General features: G+C 46.4%; 1 protein-coding gene across 4 annotated transcripts; it reads left to right on the top strand.

Moving 5' to 3' along the window:
* The first annotated feature begins 1,438 nt into the window (after positions 1 to 1,438).
* LOC103722953 (rop guanine nucleotide exchange factor 1-like) lies at positions 1,439 to 15,380 on the top strand. 4 transcript variants are annotated; one of them, XR_005506837.3, is made up of 7 exons: positions 1,439 to 2,067; positions 2,223 to 2,339; positions 2,433 to 2,974; positions 12,540 to 12,890; positions 13,227 to 13,748; positions 14,127 to 14,169; positions 14,365 to 15,380. XR_005506837.3 is itself a non-coding variant. In XM_008813709.6 (5 exons), the coding sequence occupies exons 1-5, from the start codon at positions 1,785 to 1,787 to the stop codon at positions 13,659 to 13,661; spliced, it is 1,728 nt and encodes a 575-aa protein (XP_008811931.1). In that variant the 5' UTR covers positions 1,439 to 1,784; the 3' UTR covers positions 13,662 to 13,917. The 4 variants fall into 4 exon arrangements, 1 of the variants encoding a protein (XP_008811931.1); XR_606559.6 differs by having other exon boundaries at positions 14,127 to 15,380; XR_005506836.3 differs by lacking the exons at positions 14,127 to 14,169; positions 14,365 to 15,380 and adding an exon at positions 13,836 to 13,917.
* Positions 15,381 to 16,833: the final 1,453 nt, after the last annotated feature.

The following is a 16,833-nucleotide window of genomic DNA, read 5'->3' as shown; positions in this document are numbered from 1 at the left end:
TTACCCTCCATCGAGCACAAAAAGAGTATATTGATTCTATTTTAGCCGAGCAAATAGTTTTTACCAGTGATGGAGGCATCCAACATTTCCTGGTTCGTTGGCGAGGACGACCAAGGTCCGGCTACACTTGGATCCAGCGCGAGGAGATACCGCCGATTGACCCGGACTTGTTGGAGTACTACCGGGGCTTTACCGAGCCGCTTTCGTCGAGGTCGACTTCTTTCCACCCGAGGAGAGTTGGTGCGGACACCAGTGCCAGGTCAGCCGGTCGCCACAGGATCCAGCCAGCTCAGCGGGTTCCAGCCGATTCAGCCAGCCTGATTTTATTTTAGATTGATTTATTTTATGTTGATTGGGTTTATTTGCATATTGTCATTTGGGTTTATTTGCATATTGTCATTTTAGGAGCTTTTTGGAATTATTTTATTTGTAGGGGTTATTTGTTATTTTGTGACCCTATATATATGGGTCCATCCTGATGTTTAGGGTTTAATGAATTAATGAATGAAAAATTGGTCTTCTTCTTCCTCCTCCTCTTTTCCTCTTTCCCTTCTTCTTCCCCTCTTCCTCTCCTCTTTCTCTCTGTATTTCAATCCGTACTTCCGTCCTGCATCAGCCTGCCACTTCATAGACATCTTATGGCCTATTGTGGGCTGAGAAAGGAGAGTTGTCTCTAGAATACTCCGTGATCTGTTGTTTTCTGATTTTATAAGATGTACCCGTACTTGTAACATATGAAATGTATATATATATATATATATATATATATATATATATATATATATATATGAGTAGAGCTGATTTGTAATCCAACTTGAAAGGTTCAATTTGCAGTCACCATATTGATATTACTACTACATATTAGTTTAAAGTTGAATGCCAAGGCTAGCTCATACATCTTCCATCGTGTCTCACAACTTTATACAATCACTGATCATTGCATGATGCATGAATTGTCGGTGATTGAGAATTGGATCTCCAGCCGAATCTTAAACTTTTAATCTTCAACCTCTCACCTATAAAAAATAAAAGGAAATATATATTGAGGTTGATATGAAAGTTACAAAGCCTTCCTTATCTAGAGAAACAGTTTGGTGACAATATTGGGCCTGGTAGCATTTGCTTGCAGCAAACAGGACATAACCGTCCCTTTCGTCCGCATCCGCGCGTCGGGTGTCCCTCGGGAGCGTCCTAAACCTACCACTGACGAGTCCAACGCACGCCATAGGAGCGCACTCCTCAACCCCACGGAAACCCAAAGAACACCCAACATGATACCCCACTCCCACAACGCCGGGCCCACAATAGCTGCAGCCCACTATTTGCAAAGCCCACGTCGACATTCTCGCGATCACTGGACCTCAAAGCATGGAGGGTAAAACAGTAAAAGAAAAAAAAGGAAATGTAACATTAAAGAAAGAGTGAGTTGTGTCGGGTTAGTGTACGGAACAGACAGAAGTCGCCTGCAGGCGGCTTCTCTTTTGCTTTTCCAGCAGAAAGAAAGACTGATAGAGAGAGAAACTTAGGGAGGGAGAGGGGTAGAGACTTTTAGAGAGAGAGAGAGAGAGAGAGAGAGAGATTAGACCTGTTGGTTGGCGCCTTCTACGTCTCGTACTTTCACTACTTTCTCTCTCTAGCTCTTCTCCATTGCCTCATTTGCCCGAGCTTGGACTAGATGCGATCCGGGCCGTCCATGGAGGAAACGAGCGGCGAGGATCACTGATCTGCTGCACGCCGTCGGGGAGCTGGCTCGGGTTGCTAGAGTTAGGGTTTTTGGCTGGGAAATGGGGAGCATGTCGTCGGACGGGGCGTCGGAGGACCGGTGCGGGAGCTACAGCCCGAGCGCTGATGTGAGTGAGTCGGAAAGCTCGAGCGATTTCTCCGGGCGGAGGTACGGCGGCGGAGGCGGCGGCGGTGGCGCATCCTCTTCCGCCGCGGGGGCATCCTGCTCGTTTGCGTCGTCGCCGCTGGCCGCGGCGGCCACGGAGGCGGCCCGGGCGCTGCTGCCTCGGGGAGATGTGGTGTTCTGGGACGCGAAGCTGGAGAAGCGGGAGACGGATTTTTCTGGTTCATTGCCTATTTCCCCCTAATTTTCTTCTACCAAAATTAGCATTCTTTCTTTCTTCCTTTGGGAGGGGGTGGGGGTGTGAAAGAAGTAGATCTACCGCATGTTTGCTGTCTTTTCTTATTTTTTGAGTTAATTAATTGGTTATTAAATACAGAGGTGGACATGATGAAGGAGCGATTCGCGAAGCTACTGCTCGGCGAAGACATGTCCGGCGGCGGAAAAGGGGTTTGCACGGCGCTCGCGATCTCAAATGCCATCACAAATCTCTCTGGTAAGATAAATTCCTCTTTTTTGTGGATTTTTTTTGTATTTTTGTTGATTTTTTTGATTTTTTTTTTGTGGGGGTTGGGTGGGATTGGTTCAGCTACTGTATTTGGGGAGCTATGGAGGCTGGAGCCGCTGGCAGCACAGAAGAAGGCAATGTGGCGCCGGGAGATGGAATGGATTTTATGCGTGAGTGATCACATAGTGGAGCTTATCCCTTCCCTCCAAGAATTTCCTGGCGGTGGGACCTTCGAGGTGATGGTCCCCCGACCCCGCAGCGATCTCTACATGAACCTCCCAGCGCTCAAGAAGCTTGATGCTATGCTCCTTGGGATGCTGGATGGGTTCCGGGAAACCGAGTTCTGGTATGTCGATCGGGGGATCCTGGTTGCCGATGCTGATGAGGAGGGAAGTGGGGCATACCCTTCTTCTTCCTTTGGAAGGCCATCTTTAAGGCAGGAGGAGAAATGGTGGCTCCCGTGCCCGCGAGTTCCACCAAATGGTCTGTCTGAGAATGCAAGGAAGAAGTTACAACAGTGTAGGGATTGTGCAAATCAGATACTCAAGGCCGCCATGGCGATCAACAGCACGGTGCTTTCCGAGATGGAAATCCCTGATGTCTACTTGGAGACATCGCCAAAGGTATGGATAGGGACGGTGTGACTTCTAATACAATTTTAAATCTGCTTGATTTGAAAATTTATGGGCTAAAGCAATCGGATATATCTGAATTTCGTTGAAAGGTGCTAATAAGCATGTTTCCTATTTGCAGCACTTGAATTAAATTTTGTTAGTTCACTACTGCTTAGTTTGATAGGTAATGCCTGCAATTTGTATATGTTAATGGGTGTATTTGCATACGTTGAATCTTATCTGGCTAAATTCTGCATTCTTTTCTGTTAGTAACAATCATATAGGGGGTATAAGTGGTCTTAGGAGTGGATGAAGGGAAAGAATGCTGTGCAGACAAGTGATGACAGAAATGGTAGATGCATTAGTTATAGATGTTCCATTTGGTGGTCCTTGATGTAAACATGATAGATAGATGGCATGAAGAAGTAGAAGGGTGATGGAGCAAGAGAAGGCAAAGGCTCACCAGAAGAAGGATAATTTTCAGGAATGACATGGTCATCAAAGGTGTTGTTGGCGATTGCTCGAGGAATCTGAAAGTACAAGAGCCCATTATCTCTTGCATATGAGCCTCATAGCACATCCTCCATGCTCCAGAATGTATAATCAAAGAGATACATATCCAGGAGTTATTTTAGCTTACAACCAAGGATATAAAAGTGGTAATAGTCAGCTGGTTAATAATATAGTCAGTGGAAAAGAGATGCCTACTGGGTTCAAGGAAGGTACATGGTAATTAAAACAACTTTCACATGGTTTTGGCCCATGGCTCGCCACGCACAGGGTGCCAGTGCCGGCGCGCGCGGGTGCTGGCCCTACTCCGGCTCGCCAGCCAGCAGCGGCGGAGCCGAGCTCCCCCATCGCGATGTCAACCTCCCCGGAGTCGCCAGTGGACACCGATGGGTGGCAAAAACCCACCAAAGTGGCTAGGCGGCGGTCGCCGGGGAAGGGGGTGGTGGGCGGCTCAGTGGCCAGTGAGACCGAGGCCACTCAACCTGGTGCGGGTGCCGACTCAACCCTGGCGCAGGCTGGGAAGGAAGGTGAACCGGGCCGGGCGGAGTTGGGACGGGCTGGTTCTCCTGGGCTAAGGCCAGGCCTGACGGCCCAAGGCGGGACGGGCCTTGAAAAGCTGGACCAGGCTACTGCGATTGGGCTAGTCCCGGGCCAGGGCCCAAGCCCGATGAAGCGGGCCAGGAGCCCGGCTAGAGCGACTCGGCGTGTCGGGGCGGGTCGAGCGGCGAGCGAGACTCACCTCCTACGATCGTCGTCTTCTTCCTCTTCTCTCGAAAGCGCGACGACTCGCCGGAAGGGGGAAGGGAGGAGGCACTTCCGGAGTGCCTCCCTGCCCCCGGTGAGACCCCCAGTGAAACCCCCCTTACGACCGCTGCCGGCGGTTAGTGGGGCTGTGGCGGCTAGTGGGGCTGTGGCGGCGAAGTTTCCTCTGCCGAGCGGGATGCGAGCGGCGGAGAGAGGATCACCCCCGCGGCTGGCACCGGTCCAAGATGGCAGGTTGGCCCCGGCTGAGGAGCGAGGACCGGACGGCGTCGCGATGGCCGGGAAGACGGCCGAGATCCTGGTTCGGCGCCCTGAGGTGAGTTTGGTTGGGGGTGTTTCGGTTTCCCCTTCTATACTGACAGGCAAGGGGATGAAGGCGTTGGATCTCCCTGAGGCGCCGAGAGACCCTTCCCGAGGTTCTGGGCGGCTGTCACCTGCTTCAGGAGCTGTGGGAGGGCATCGATCACCCCCAGGAATTGTGGTAAGGAGGGGTCTGTCATCTGTTTCGGGACATGGTCTTTCTCCTTCTCCGATCTTGGAGCATGGGAAGGTTGTGAATTTGCTGAGAGCTGCGATCCAGGGAGATGATTCGGCATCAGGGGATGGAGGGGTCACTGTACCCGCTGTGATCAGCCCGGTAAGTTTGGGCCAAAACCTCTCCTAACTGTGTTGAATGAAGATACTTGCTTGGAATTGTAGGGGGGCAGCCAAGCCGTCCTTTCTGTCGTCATTTAAGAGATTGGTTCAGCTTCATGGTCCGGATATTTGTTTTCTTTGTGAAACCCGTGTATCGGGAGATGGGCTGCGTCGTGTCCTGCGGCGCTTGGCAGTTGATTGGGAAGTGTATGCGGTTGAGTCTCGAGGCTTATCTGGGGGCATCCTAGTGTTATGGAGGCGGGGGATAGCCTCTGTGGATATCATCTGCAATTGTACTCAGCAGGTGGTGTTGGTAATTTCGGAACCGCACGTTCCTACCTGGGTTCTGTGCGGGGTGTACGCTAGCACTGACTACCGGACTAGGCGAGTACTATGGGACGAGCTGACGAGCGTGTTGGCCCAGGGAGTGCCGACTATGGTGGTTGGTGATTTTAACTGTATCTTAAGCCCCAGTGAGAAGAGAGGAGGTAGAGCCTACTCAGAGTCGGTGGACAGAAGGGAGTTTCGAGAGGTTTTGGAGAGAAATGGACTGGTGGACCTCGGGTTTTCTGGATCTCGCTTCACCTGGTGCAACAATCAGCTTGGAAATGCTAGAGTGTGGGAGCGGATTGATAGAGCACTTGCTTCTCCAGATTGGATTCAGCGATTTCCATCTTATCAGGTCAGTCATCTAGCCCGTATTGCATCTGATCACTGCCCTCTTTTGATTTCCACAGTGTCGGGGTCCACACATAGCAGCCCTTTCCGCTTCGAGAAGCTATGGCTGTCATACCCCCAGTCTTGGGATGTGGTTAGGGAGGCTTGGGGTATGCCAGTGCGAGGTGATGCTATGCAGAGGGTGTCGCGTCGGCTGGAGCTCACCAAACGGCGCTTTCGCCTATGGAACCGTGAGGTCGTCGGCAATGTTTTTCGGAGGTTAGAAGTCGTGGAGGCTCAGATATCGGAGTTCCAGGGGCGGGAGGATCGTGGAGAGGAGCTCACGGCGGAGGATATGGCGGGCTTACGACGATCGCTAGCTACCCATTATTCTTTGCTTCGCCAGCAGGAGATCCTTTGGAGACAGAAATCTAGAGTACAGTGGGTTCAGGATGGTGATCGGAATACCAGGTTCTTCCACCGGTCGACAGTCATTAGAAGGCAGAGGAACATGATTCGCTCCTTGCGGATTGGGGCAGGGCAGCGAGTTGAGGAGGATGCTGCAGTGAGACAGGTGTTAGTGGAGTTCTTTAGATCGAGGTGGATGGAGGATGATGGTTCATATGTTACAGATCACCTTCCCAGGCCGAGGGCTAGTATCGGGGAGACAGAGAATGCAGCTTTGATTCGACCCGTGTCAGAGATGGAGGTGAAGGAGGCGCTATGGAGTCTTGCTGAGGATAAGGCCCCTGGGCCGGATGGATTCCCACCCTTTTTCTTTCGGAGGTATTGGCACATCATTCAGAGGGGCGTGGTGGAGGCAGTACAGCTTTATTTTAGTCGGTCGGTGATGGCAGATGAGTGGAAGGCCACCTTTATTACATTGATACCGAAGCGTCTGGATGCGTCAGAGCCGAGTCATTATAGACCCATCAGCTTATGTACTACATTGTACAAGGTGGTCGCGAGGATCTTAGTGGGGAGGATGAAGGATTTGTTACCAAGGATCATCAGCCAGGAGCAGGGAGCCTTTGTGGGCGGGAGGAGTATTTCTGATAACATTCTGCTAGCTCAGGAGCTGATGGGGGACCTAGTGCGTGCCTCGAGGAGACGATGTTTGATGGCTGTGAAGCTGGACATGGAGCGTGCCTATGACCGGATACGGTGGGATTTTCTTCGGCGGGCGCTGGAGAGCTTTGGTTTCCACCAGATATGGATTGACTGGATTTTGGGATGTGTGCTGAGGCCCAGCTTCTCTATTTTGATTAATGGCACGCCATCGCCTTTCTTTCGAGCGACTATGGGTCTGCGCCAGGGATGTCCACTATCCCCGTATCTCTTTATTATTTGCTCTGATGTACTCTCTCGTGCTTTGCATGCTGCTTGTGGGAACCGGGAGTTGGTCGCCTAGTCCAGCTCCTGGTATCCCCATTTCTCATCTATTGTTTGCAGATGACTGCCTTTTGCTCACTCGGGCGAGAGAGACTGATGCGAGAGCCCTCCGGAGGGTCTTGACAGAGTATTGCGAGATGTCTGGGCAGAGAGTCAATTTCCAAAAATCAGCCATACACTTCAGTCCGAGCACGGAGCGGAGGGTGCGACGGGAGGTCAGGGCGATCCTAGGGATGCAGGAGGAGGAGGGGGCCCTAGTTTACCTGGGGGTCCCCATTACAGGGAGGAGGCTGCGGGTGGCGGAGTGCTCTACTTTGGTGCAGAGGGTGCGGAGCAGACTCGAGGGTTGGAGAGCGTCCTCTCTCTCTATGATGGGCAGATTGACGCTGATCAGGTCAGTTCTATGCTCTATGCCTATTTATCTGATGGCACACACTGTTGTGCCGAAGACGGTACTGGAGGAGATTGAGAGGCTCATGAGGAGGTTCTTATGGGGCTCATGTGGGGGAGGTCGCGGAGTACATTTGATGGCCTGGGAGAGGGTATGTCTGTCACTGCGGGAGGGTGGCTTAGGGGTGCAGTCACTCCAGGTGCGGCGCGAGGCTTTACTGGCACGACGGGCCGTGCAGGTCGTTTTGGAGCCACAGGGCTTTTGGAGCCGGATCATGATAGCTCGATACGGTGGTGCGGGACTTACTGCACAGGCGGTAGGGGGCCGTAGGTTTTCCTTTATATGGCGAGAGATTGGGCGGCACTTGCCGATGGCCCTGGCTCATACTAGATGGTTGATTGGCGACGGCCGGAGTATTGATGTGACTGAGGACCCGTGGGTGGACGCGCTCCCATTGACATTATGGCCGACGATGTTTAGTGGATCGGGGGCAGAGGGACTCCGGGTTTCCGACCTTCTCAGGCCGGGGGCGGCAGAGTGGGATGGTGCTAGGCTTGACCAGCTGTTCGGAGAGCATTTGGCAGAGCGAGTTCGGGCACTTCCCATTCCGGTTTCTGCAGGTCCGGATGTCAGGGTCTGGAGTACTACTTGCAGAGCGAGTGTCGGGGTTGGTGATGTCTCCCGAGTCATTCAGCGGGAGTCAGTGCCAGGCCTAGATTGTGGCTGGGTGTGGAGGGTGGGGCTACACCAGAGGACTGCTCTTTTCCTCTGGAAGGTGGCTTGGGAGTGCGTGCCGACGTGTTCAGTGCTGAGCAGACGAGGAGTGAGCCTCTCTCCTCTATGTCCGGATTGTGGGGAGGACGAGTCAGTGGAGCATGCCCTTTTCCATTGCGCTCGGGCGCGGGATGCTTGGAGGCTGACTGGGATTCCGAAGGATGCATGGAGTCGGAGGGACTGTTTTCTGGAGTGGGTTCAGCGATGGGCGGGCACCCCTCTGATGCGCAGCATGGCTATTCGGGCAGCTTGTACAGCTTATCAGATATGGCTGGCCAGGAATGCCCGTGTCTTTGGCGAGGGTAGGCCGGCACCGCGTTTTGTGATGGAGCGGGCCAGTGCTCAGGCAGCAGAGATTATTCATGTAGACTTAGCCCATAGACCTTTGATAGCTCGGGACATCTGGGGCCCCCACTCTGCTTCGGCAGCTTCACATAGGGTATTTTTTACCTGGGAGCCCCCACCCCCGAGTTTCCTCAAGGTCAATTTTGATGGCTCAGTCCTGGATGGAGGTAGGAGAGGAGGGGCTGGTTTTGTTATCAGGGGGCCGAGCTCTGGTGTGTTGGTGGCAGGGGGATGTCAGATTTTTGATACTTCGGTCCCTGGGGCAGAGCTGCGGGCAGCCTGGATGGGTATGTGCTACGTGCGGCGTGTGCTTCGGGCGACTTCAGTCCTGTTAGAGGGTGACTCCGCTACTGTGATCAGTTGGGTCCGAAAGGGCCCGTGCAGCCATGGGGGTGTTCACCCTCTGATCCGTGATATTTGGGATATGGTGAGGGAGATTAGTTTCCAGGCTATGCATGTATATCGCGAGGCCAATGGGGCGGCCGATTGGGTGGCGGCATTTGTTGCGAGCCACTCAGGAGGTACCCTATGGTCAGGCGAGTATGAGTTGCCCGGAGCTCTTCGGAGCATTTTGTCTTCTGACTCTATTGGGTGTATTCGTACCCGAGTTGTATGAAATGCCCGTTTCATCAAAAAAAAAAAAAAAAAAAAACAACTTTCACCAATACTGGGTGGAAAAAGAAGATAAAATAAGACAGATGGTTTAAAACATATGAAGACATGGAGCAAACAGCATAATAATTATGTTGGTACATATTATGTCAATATTGTCGAAGCTATGTACCTTGAGAAATAAGCAGGGTAAAATGACACTTAAATGATTGTACAAGATTTTGAACCATAGTAGGAAAGTGATTACGGTATGATGACACATGATCAATTTTCTGAAACAGATGGCCTAATATATGGTATTACAAGTCAAAATAAAATAATCTTGAATGCACCCTTCTGATCACGGAATCATGAGGGAGGTGTAAACAGACAGTTCGTGTAACCAAACCAACAAGTCCCATGTCAAATCTACACTATATTTGTATGAAACTCTCGTATCAAGAACGTTAAGATATGACCTTACGTCAATGATTAATTTCTGACTAGATATGCAGAAAAGTCAATTGTGAGTGTCAAGTTATGGGCCAGGATTGACTTCAAAAGAGAGCGATAGAATTTGACCAGAATGATATGCAAAGCTTCTGAGGCGAAGGTGTGCATTGGGCTGTAGCAGATGCATAACAGGTTTCTTCTGAGACATCAAAATCTAAAGGCTCAAATGACATGAGGAAGGAACCACAACTAGATGAAAGTACTACAAGTGGTGGCTTGAATAGTTATCTCCAACTAATGAATGTGGTCAAGCTTTGACATAAAAATCTTAGAGGTCAGACTGCATCAGATGAAACGGGGAGGTGGATGTATGATGTTAACGAAGCTTACTCTTAGCAAAATACATGTTTTGTTTGGAGCTATTAGAATTGTTTCAGTAACAAAATGGAGTTCGTTGTAAACAACAAATGGTACTTGTATAGGATGAGCCAAAAAGGATTAGCAGAATTCATTAGCACTTATAGCAAAGCTGCAGACAGTGGGGTCCTAGGTTGTCATCACTCAAAGATTTGTTATCAAATGTTCTTGGAATAGAAACTAATGTAAGTTCCTATTTGTTATCCCAGGAATGCCAACTTGTAAGCATAAATGAGGTGTAAATAGGAGTATTCATGATGAAGAGTTGTTTCTGAGTATCCATTGTCATGATATGTAAACTCTTGAACAATTTGTTCTGCTTCATGTGGATAGAGGATCTCTTGGATGAGTTGATCCTTTCATGTTTGCTATGTATAGATTTGACTTGTTATTAGAATCTCAACCAACATGTATTTTTTAAGGAATAATGGATATTTCGCCCAACTGAGGTTCAGATCAAGGCAGAATCCTTGTACCACTTGTGGAACATCATAATAAGGAAAGAATGGCAACTGGGGGAAGTAAAGTTTATCAAGGCCTCCAGAGAAATGTTTGGAACTTAAGCAGAGAATAAAAACTACTAGGTACTAGGTGTGCTAAAAGTCTTGGAAGAAAGGCCTGTAACCTAGAAAAGGCGAACTATCTTGAAAAGGTACTTGTGGGCATTGGATGGGTTGGGCCAAAGGTACTAGGATTGGCCCACACTGCTGAAGGCCTGAGGCTAGCTTATACGAGCCCACTCTTAGCCCTACTAGCCCCAATCCTAGCACAGCGCACTGTCATAACTGAACAAGGATTGGCCCAAGTCATTCTTTGGCATGCTTTGGCTGAATTCAACTCAAAAACAACCAGTAGCAGACCTACCTGTTTGATTAAATGGCTATTTTTTCTTTTATTTAGAAAAAAACTAAGACATTAAATGAATACGTCTGTCAATTCCTTGTGTGGGATTCAGGTACTAACTGAGTTTCATTTGCTGTGCTGTTACCTTTTTTAGTATAAAGATTATGATTCAAAGCATACACACCTTTTTTCTTTTTTTTCTTTTTTTCGAAGATTGAGAAGAGAGATCGAGTTCCCAAATTGTCAGCGCCAGCTCAGCCCAGTTTGACAGTAACTTGCTTGGTCCAGCTTTACCAAAATGCAGGTCGAGTCAAGCCGGCCATGGGCTGGCCAGTCCAGACTGTGTCCCTACCAAAAGGGCTAAATAAGATGCCAAGAATCCTTGAAAAGCTCCAATGAAATTCATGACCATAATAGTAAATGGATTAGGGTTAAAAGGGAAGATAAGTCACCTAATACTAGAGAACTACAATATGAGAACCCTTTAATCAGCGGAATTGTGTGATGGCCCATATTAGATTCACTATAATATGTGAATGGAATTAAAAGATAAAGGAAAAGCAGTAATTTACATGTACCTTTCAAGGTTTCAGATGAAGGTAGAAAACTTAAATTACAGCTTAACCTTGGAGAACCTGACAGTAAACTTGGCAGCCAGTTGGTGCTCTTAATATTATGAAAACTAAATTATTGGCTCTGAGGTCACTAGAAGAGTTAAGGGATTGAATCAACAGTCACAATTCTTGCGGCTGCATGGAGATTGGCTGACTAGTGAGACTGTAATGACCATTAGAGCAACTGAATCATCATATATCATTAGAAAAGAAGGGAGGAATCTAGTGTGAAGGTGTCCATAGGAAACTCCTACCATACGAAATGCTCATAGCTCACGAGTAAAACCCTATCACGTTTCTGAATCTAGGCCAGCTTTCGAGTAATGTGTCAATATTCAAGTCGTCAATCATTACACAGAGTTATAAGTTGAATGCCCAAGTGGATCACGAAAAGAGAATCATGTATGTGACATCTATTGTGGATTTGCAAATAGTTCCTTGTTTGCCTAAAATCATCATTTTTAGGGAGGTTCACATGAAACTCAAGGTTCATTGTGTTCTGAAATTTTAATTGGTTGGTATCGTGGCATTCTGATTCTAAGATACAGAAGGAACCAGCTTGGTGAAATTATCCTGGCAGAAACAATTTGCGGTGACTTTGATGTCACTGTTGACCTTTTCTTTCCTCTTCGTGTGGGCGTGAATGCATGTTTGTTTGTGTGCTCCTGTGTTTGTGCATTCAGCTGTAGTGAGGTAAGCAAGCCAGACATTAGTATCTTGGACATCTAGGGAATTGAGTCTCTTGCGTTGATGTGGAAAACATTCTTCTGTTATTTATAGACCACTTAAGGAATGAAGAAAGGAAATGTTAGTTTGAGATTATTGTTATCCTTTGAGTTTGCCTTGACTCCGTTGCTTACATAAATAAGTAGAAATTAATTGTGCACTAGCAATTTTATAACTTTTACAGGGATAGACACCAAGGAAAACTCCTGCTTTTGATTGTGGTTGTGATATCCATGAAATACACATGTGCCTGCGTATTAAAGTACTTTTTTCCTTTGCCTGCATATTAAAGTACTTTTTTCCTTACCTTTTCTGCTACCTCATAATTCACCATGTTAATCAAGTTTATTTTTCATAACATTATGAATCAAGTTTATTTTTCAACAAGGATTGTATCTGGCAAGCATTTCAAGTGGGTTTGTTACTGATAAGATCAAGCCTTTTCCATCTCATGTACCTGCAGCATGGAAAATCTTGTTTAGGTGAGATCATCTACCGCTATATAACAGCTGATCAATTTTCACCGGAATGTCTCCTGGATTGCCTGGACCTGTCATCCGAGCATCATACACTGGAAATAGCCAATAGGATTGAGGCAGCCATGCATGTGTGGAGGTTAAAAGGCCAAAAAGGAAATCCTCAATCAAGGGCAAAGAAGTCATTATGGGGTGGACGGGTCAAGAGTCTTGTGGGTGATACAGAAAGAAGTCAATTTCTGGCACAACGGGCTGAGTGTCTCTTGCAGAGCTTGAGAATACGGTACCCTGGTCTCCCGCAAACTGTTCTGGATATGAACAAGATTCAGTACAATAAGGTTGTCTCGTATTTCCTCCGATTTATATTTTGTACTTAATCCTTAATGTAGATAGTCTTGCTATACTACATGGTATAACGACTGACCAACTGAAAAAGGAAAAAGATTTACATGGAGTTTCTGAAGTTATATTTCTCAATCTTCAGCTCAATCCATATGTTCTTCCTCTGAGCCATCCGAACAATCACCCAATTTTGGGTGGGTCTTATACATGGATTCTAGCTAGGAGATCCTTCTGACTGCATTTCTGCCTTAGTTGGCAGCATGCGGTAGATTATTTGAACCGAAATCACATGATCATCCTTCTTTTTTTTTTCGTTTAAAATCCTTTTGCAGGATGTGGGGCAGTCAATCCTTGAGAGTTACTCCAGGGTCATGGAGAGTTTGGCATTTAACATAATGGCAAGGATTGATGATCTCATTTTTGTGGATGATGCAACAAAGAGGTGTGCAGCTGCAGAATCTGTTTCCATATTTAACCGAGGGCTTGGAGGACTACCTATTCAAAAAAGGATCTCGCCTAGCCCCTTCTCTGTCTCTACCCAGAACACCCCCTATGCCTCACCATTCGCCACGCCCACATTTTGTTCTTCCACTCCAGTGATTGGAAGCCCTGGAAGAGCTCATCCTTCTTTAAGTAAGAGCAGCCTCCAAGGACAGCATGATGAGAAAGCAGGAAAATTCATATCTGGTGAGGTGGAGAGGCTGTGGTCATATACTGGTAATGTGAGTGCCAGGAGAGATGCAGGACATGCCCCTGAACGGGACTGACTTGTGAACAAACAAATCGAGTAGAATGCAGTTAGCAAAGAGATGGATCGGTGCAAAACTCATCAACGGAAAGCATTTGAGGAAGAGGTATAAGCTGGAACTTGTCAGGCTGGTCAGTTTATTCTTGTATAGAAATAACATAATTCAAGTTTTGTTCTTTACTCTCCAATACAGAATCTTGTTTATGTGCATGCTACCTATTACTAGTGGAAGCGAACAGATGGTTTCAAAAAAAGTTGTTGCATTTAGCATCTAATTGATGTTCAAGGGTATGTCTTTTGTAAGTTTTTGGTAATCATCAACAGTATCTCTCAAGAGAATCATGTTTATATGAACTTCCAGTGGCAGAAAAGTATGCCGAAGTACCCAATAGGTGTATCAAGCCGTAGGAAATGATTTTTGTTTGTTCCCGGTTCTCCCAGTCATGATGTTTACTGATAGCATATTGGAACTGTGTAATTGCAGATTTTAACTGGCGCTATCACTTGGCGATTTCTTCAATCTGCAGGTAGAAAAGCTGTTGCTCTTTTTATTCGCCCTCGTTTCATCTTCTCGATGAAATGTGAGGTGATTCCCCTGCTGTTTTTCTAATCTCTCTAAAATTAGACAGCACAATATTTGCATGATTTTGTAAATGCTCTATTGATCAAAGAGATTCATTTCATGTTTTAATTAGTTTCATTTTGTGCACCAATTGATCAAGTTGCTGCTGCAATGTTTGATTACATATCCGAACGAGATAATTATCAGCTGGTCATTAAAGTGTTCATCAGCAAATCTGAAAGATGTCGAGAAAAAAAAAATCCAGAATACGCGCTGCGACATAAATCAGCAAAAATAGAAGTAGTCCTAAGAGAGGAAGGGAGTGATTATCCTCAAATAATAGATTGTCGCTGCGACCAACATAAGCCAGCCAATCAACTGTTTGGTTACCCTCTCCAAAAGTTGTGGGAGGTTGTGAAGTAGATGCATATTATCCTGCAACTCCAAATGTCATGACGAAGATGATGGCTTTTAGAGAGACCTGTGCTTCTATTCATCCGGCTTAACAGCAACCAGATTTCTAACTAGATTTGATTATATTTGAGTACCTTAATAGCAACTTTCCCAAGCACATCAAGATTTGGCTTCTGGCACTGAGCAAGGAAGAAGTTTTGTAGCACCTGCACCTACCATACTCAACAACTCATCCCTCAATAAAAAGCCTGTAGCAGATGTGCTTCCAATCGTCGAAACTTTCCAAATTGTTTTAAATTGATCATGAGTGCTGGTCCAGTTCCTTCACAGATTGTAGTCAAATCCTTCAATAGTTGCATCAGAAAACTCCATTGCAACACGAAGTGGAGTAGATTGGGAAGTACAAAAAAGCAAAAGATTTCGGCAATCTATCTCTAGCTAACCAATCAGCATATCTGTTGGATTTGCAATAGATATGTGGTGCCTTGTAGAAGTTTAGTTGTGCATCACCACAGCCCAGCTTCTGATATCGACACTGTTCACTTTTCCCAAGGACGGTAAAGATGTCCCTCCGGAGGTGGCTGCTTGCTTAGTCTTTGGTAATAAAGATCTTGTGTGATTTTACTCTCTGATACAGATTTGAGGAAGTCACCTTGTGCAACAGGATTCACTTTCTTCTTTTTATCAGCAAGAAATATTATTTGGTGTGGTAAATGAATAATTCAGTGAGAAAAATGAATAATACAAAGATGTTTGGATGAATTCTTGTAGCAAGAAATATTATTTGGTGTGCCAGAACTATAACAGTAACATAATTAACTTGTAAATCTCATGACCGGATCACGTTTCTCTCTGCAGCTACTCTGTATTTAATTACATGCACTTGTTTTCATTTTTTTCCTTCTTCATGCATCAGTCTGAGCCAGAGACCAAAGCTGAGTTGGGAAAATTCGCAGTACAACCATGGCGTTGAGGAGAAGGCGATGCAAAACTCAAATTGGCGAGGTAGTCAGCAGATTGATTCCGCCTCTTTGAAAGTGTGGAAAGCTGGGAAAAACCACACTTAGCCTCGCAAATGTCAGAAGATTTTCCAAGAAAGGATGAAGGAGAATAAGAGGAACTAACGTTGCACCTCTTCATAGCCAAGTAGGCAAAAACTCCTTTCAGGATTTTTGTAGTGGGGTCTTCGACAGGGAAAAATAAGAGTGCTCCTCTACAACCTTAGCAGTCGCATTTCAATTGATTAATATGGCACATTCCTATCGATTGTGTAAGTGAGAGTTTTAATAGGAAACAGAAATCTCACCAAGATATTTGTTTGTTTTATTAAAATCTGCCACATGTATTGACCGTAGGAACTTTATGCAACTTGGATTGTGGAAGATCTGCCGTTCAAAAGAATAGCGAGCGAAATGACCTAAACCATTCAGAGGTGTTTGGTAGCAGAATAAATTTCGAAATGAATATTTCTTATACTATTGAAGGGATCAACTTATTCTGCAAAATACGACCATTTTAGTGTTCGGTTAAATGGATAAGCAAAGGAAATAAGAAATATTAATGGACACTGAATTTCGCAATAGTTTGGATTTTATGATAAGGACCTACTATCCTCTTACTCTTTTCATTTTATAAGATGATAAAGATAGAAGGATAATTCAAGGAACATGAGCAAGCCTGCTATGGTGTATAAATTGGTTCCATTATTTTGGTGGAATAGACTTATGCCGTGTAGACCTACTTATACCCACATGATATAAGCAATTATTCCATGACCTCTTTTGGTATTTGGCAAAAATGTCAACTCATTTGGAGGGCCCCCTACTTATTCTGCAATCAAACATCCTCATAAAGTTTTATTTCGAAATGTAAGCTTAGAAGCTCAAGTGGTACACCTCTTTTGCACCATAGCTAGGATTAGAAACAAGTCGGTGCATGATCGGCCCAAAAAGTTTTTCGGGCTTCAGACTAGGCTTAGACATGAAATTGTTTTCTAAATCGTAACCCAAGCCCTTTCCCAAGGCAAGGTCCAATTGGACGCTAACTTAATAGACCCATTTGAGTCGCACGACTAGGCCTGGCCCAAATTGATCCGGTTGAATCAATTCGTCTAAAATGCTCGGGCTCGACCCAAAAGACTAAATCCTAATAACGAATTCAGGCTACAGGCTCAAGCTTTGGGCCATGTCTGGGTCGAGCCAAGCACCGACATAAC

Source organism: Phoenix dactylifera, chromosome 10, assembly GCF_051530095.1.
Source record: "Phoenix dactylifera cultivar Ajwa chromosome 10, Ajwa_hap1_PhDact_Kaust_v1.1, whole genome shotgun sequence".
In the NCBI taxonomy this organism is placed as follows: Eukaryota; Viridiplantae; Streptophyta; class Magnoliopsida; order Arecales; family Arecaceae; genus Phoenix; species Phoenix dactylifera.
Note: the sequence above shows the minus strand (reverse complement) of the source record. Positions and strands in the feature narration are given on the sequence as shown.